Source organism: Gregarina niphandrodes (genome assembly GCF_000223845.1).
Source record: "Gregarina niphandrodes unplaced genomic scaffold scaffold00018, whole genome shotgun sequence".
NCBI classification, from domain to species: Eukaryota; Apicomplexa; class Conoidasida; order Eugregarinorida; family Gregarinidae; genus Gregarina; species Gregarina niphandrodes.
In genome coordinates, this window is record NW_011645787.1 from 161465 (window position 1) to 163087 (window position 1623).

A 1623-nucleotide genomic window follows, 5' to 3' on the forward strand; every position below is an offset into this window, starting at 1 on the left:
GAGGCCATCTCCGCAGTGGCCAGCTCCGCGGTGGCCAGCTCCGCGGTGGCCAGCTCCGGGGAGGCCATCTCCGCAGTGGTCATGTCCGCAGCGCTTGTTTCCGCGGAGATGCCTTCCGCCTGGTGCAAGCTGTGTGTGGTCATATCGACGGAGCCGCTAGTTAGTTTGACAGCTTGGGCTACGTCCTGTAGGCTGACCTGGAGAGCGATTTCCTTGCTGTTACGGAACATCTGTTGGAGAGACTCCACTATAGTCACCGCAATAGGCCGTAACTTGCCGGAGGTGGATAGAAGCCTGACTAGAGGAAATAGTTGCGGAGTATGGAGGTTCACAGGACGCGATATAAAGGCTTCATCATTACCCAATACCATCATTCCATTCAGGTCACACTTCCTACTTGTTACTCTTTTATACATGAACAACGAAAGTCTGTTGTGCATGTCCTTCGACAAGTGTTTACCCGCATTGTGCCAATCCATGTATGTCTTCTCCACTCCTACTGCCCGACCTAACCCGATCCTCTCACAGATATCACAAAGACTCAACACCAACGCGACCGATTCCTGCGGTGCAACTCCACTTGCGCATCCCTTCATTTATACCCAAAAAATATCAAGTCAAAAACGGAATTGTGTCCGGCAGATCTGAGGACGCAATTAGGCGATCCAGGTGAACGTAGCTCGGTGAATGCGACACGGTGTTGCAGCATCTTGTCGAATGTTTTCTACACAAAAAGATGACGGGTGCTGAGACGCGCGGGTGCTGAGACGCGCGGGTGCTGAGACGTACGGGTGCTGAGACGTGCGGATGCTGAGACGTACGGGTGCTGATAGACGCTTCTAAGACCAGTAGGTCTGGGCATCAATTACAACAAACTGGTTCGATTTCTTTTTACCTCTTGGACCATCACTTCATTGCATACTTTGTAAGCTTCGGTTCTCCGACGCACGATACCCCAGGCTGTGCGGAAGGGGCAGCCTTTTTCCAGTTCCACCTTGAGCGTGTCTAGGTAGTCATCCAAAGTTTTGTTGCTCCGTTCGATGTCGATCTTCCTGATCCTCTTGTCCAACTCCGTCAGGTAGTTGCACAGAATCTTCCGAATCTTCGAATTCGAATCCGGACGCTGATCTGAAACATGCCCATACACCGCCAGCAACGCCATGCCCACTGCGTATGCACGGTACTCGTCTTTCAACTTCAAGTTCCGCACCTTAGCACTCGATGTCATCAACTTCGGGTACCCGAAGCTCTCAGAACCGTCCGAGGCGTCGCTGTAAGTCTGCGCTGTCGCAGGCATTGCGGTCACAGGCATTGCGCTCCCATTCATGGCCGCGGCATCCATGGCGGCCTCATCCATGGATATGGTGGTGGCAGGCATTGCGGTGGTAGGCATTGCGGTGGAAGGCATTGATTCCTTGGCTTCCATGGCGCCCGCGTCCATAGTATTTGCATCCACGGCGGTCGCATCCATTGATGCCTTTGCATCCATGGCGGCCTCATCCATGGATGTGGTGGTAGGCATTGCGGTGGTAGGCATTGCGGTGGCATCCACGGCGCCCGCGTCCATAGTATTTGCATCCACGGCGGTCGCATCCATTGATGCCTTTGCATCCATGGTGGCCT

The 1623-nt window shown here is 53.8% G+C and overlaps 1 protein-coding gene across 1 annotated transcript; it reads right to left on the reverse strand.

Moving 5' to 3' along the window:
* Positions 1-865: 865 nt before the first annotated feature.
* GNI_092750 (hypothetical protein) lies at positions 866-1597 on the reverse strand (the record flags this gene model as incomplete). Its single annotated transcript, XM_011132598.1, has 1 exon — positions 866-1597. One exon carries the CDS (start codon positions 1595-1597, stop codon positions 866-868), a length of 732 nt encoding a protein of 243 aa, XP_011130900.1.
* Positions 1598-1623: the final 26 nt, after the last annotated feature.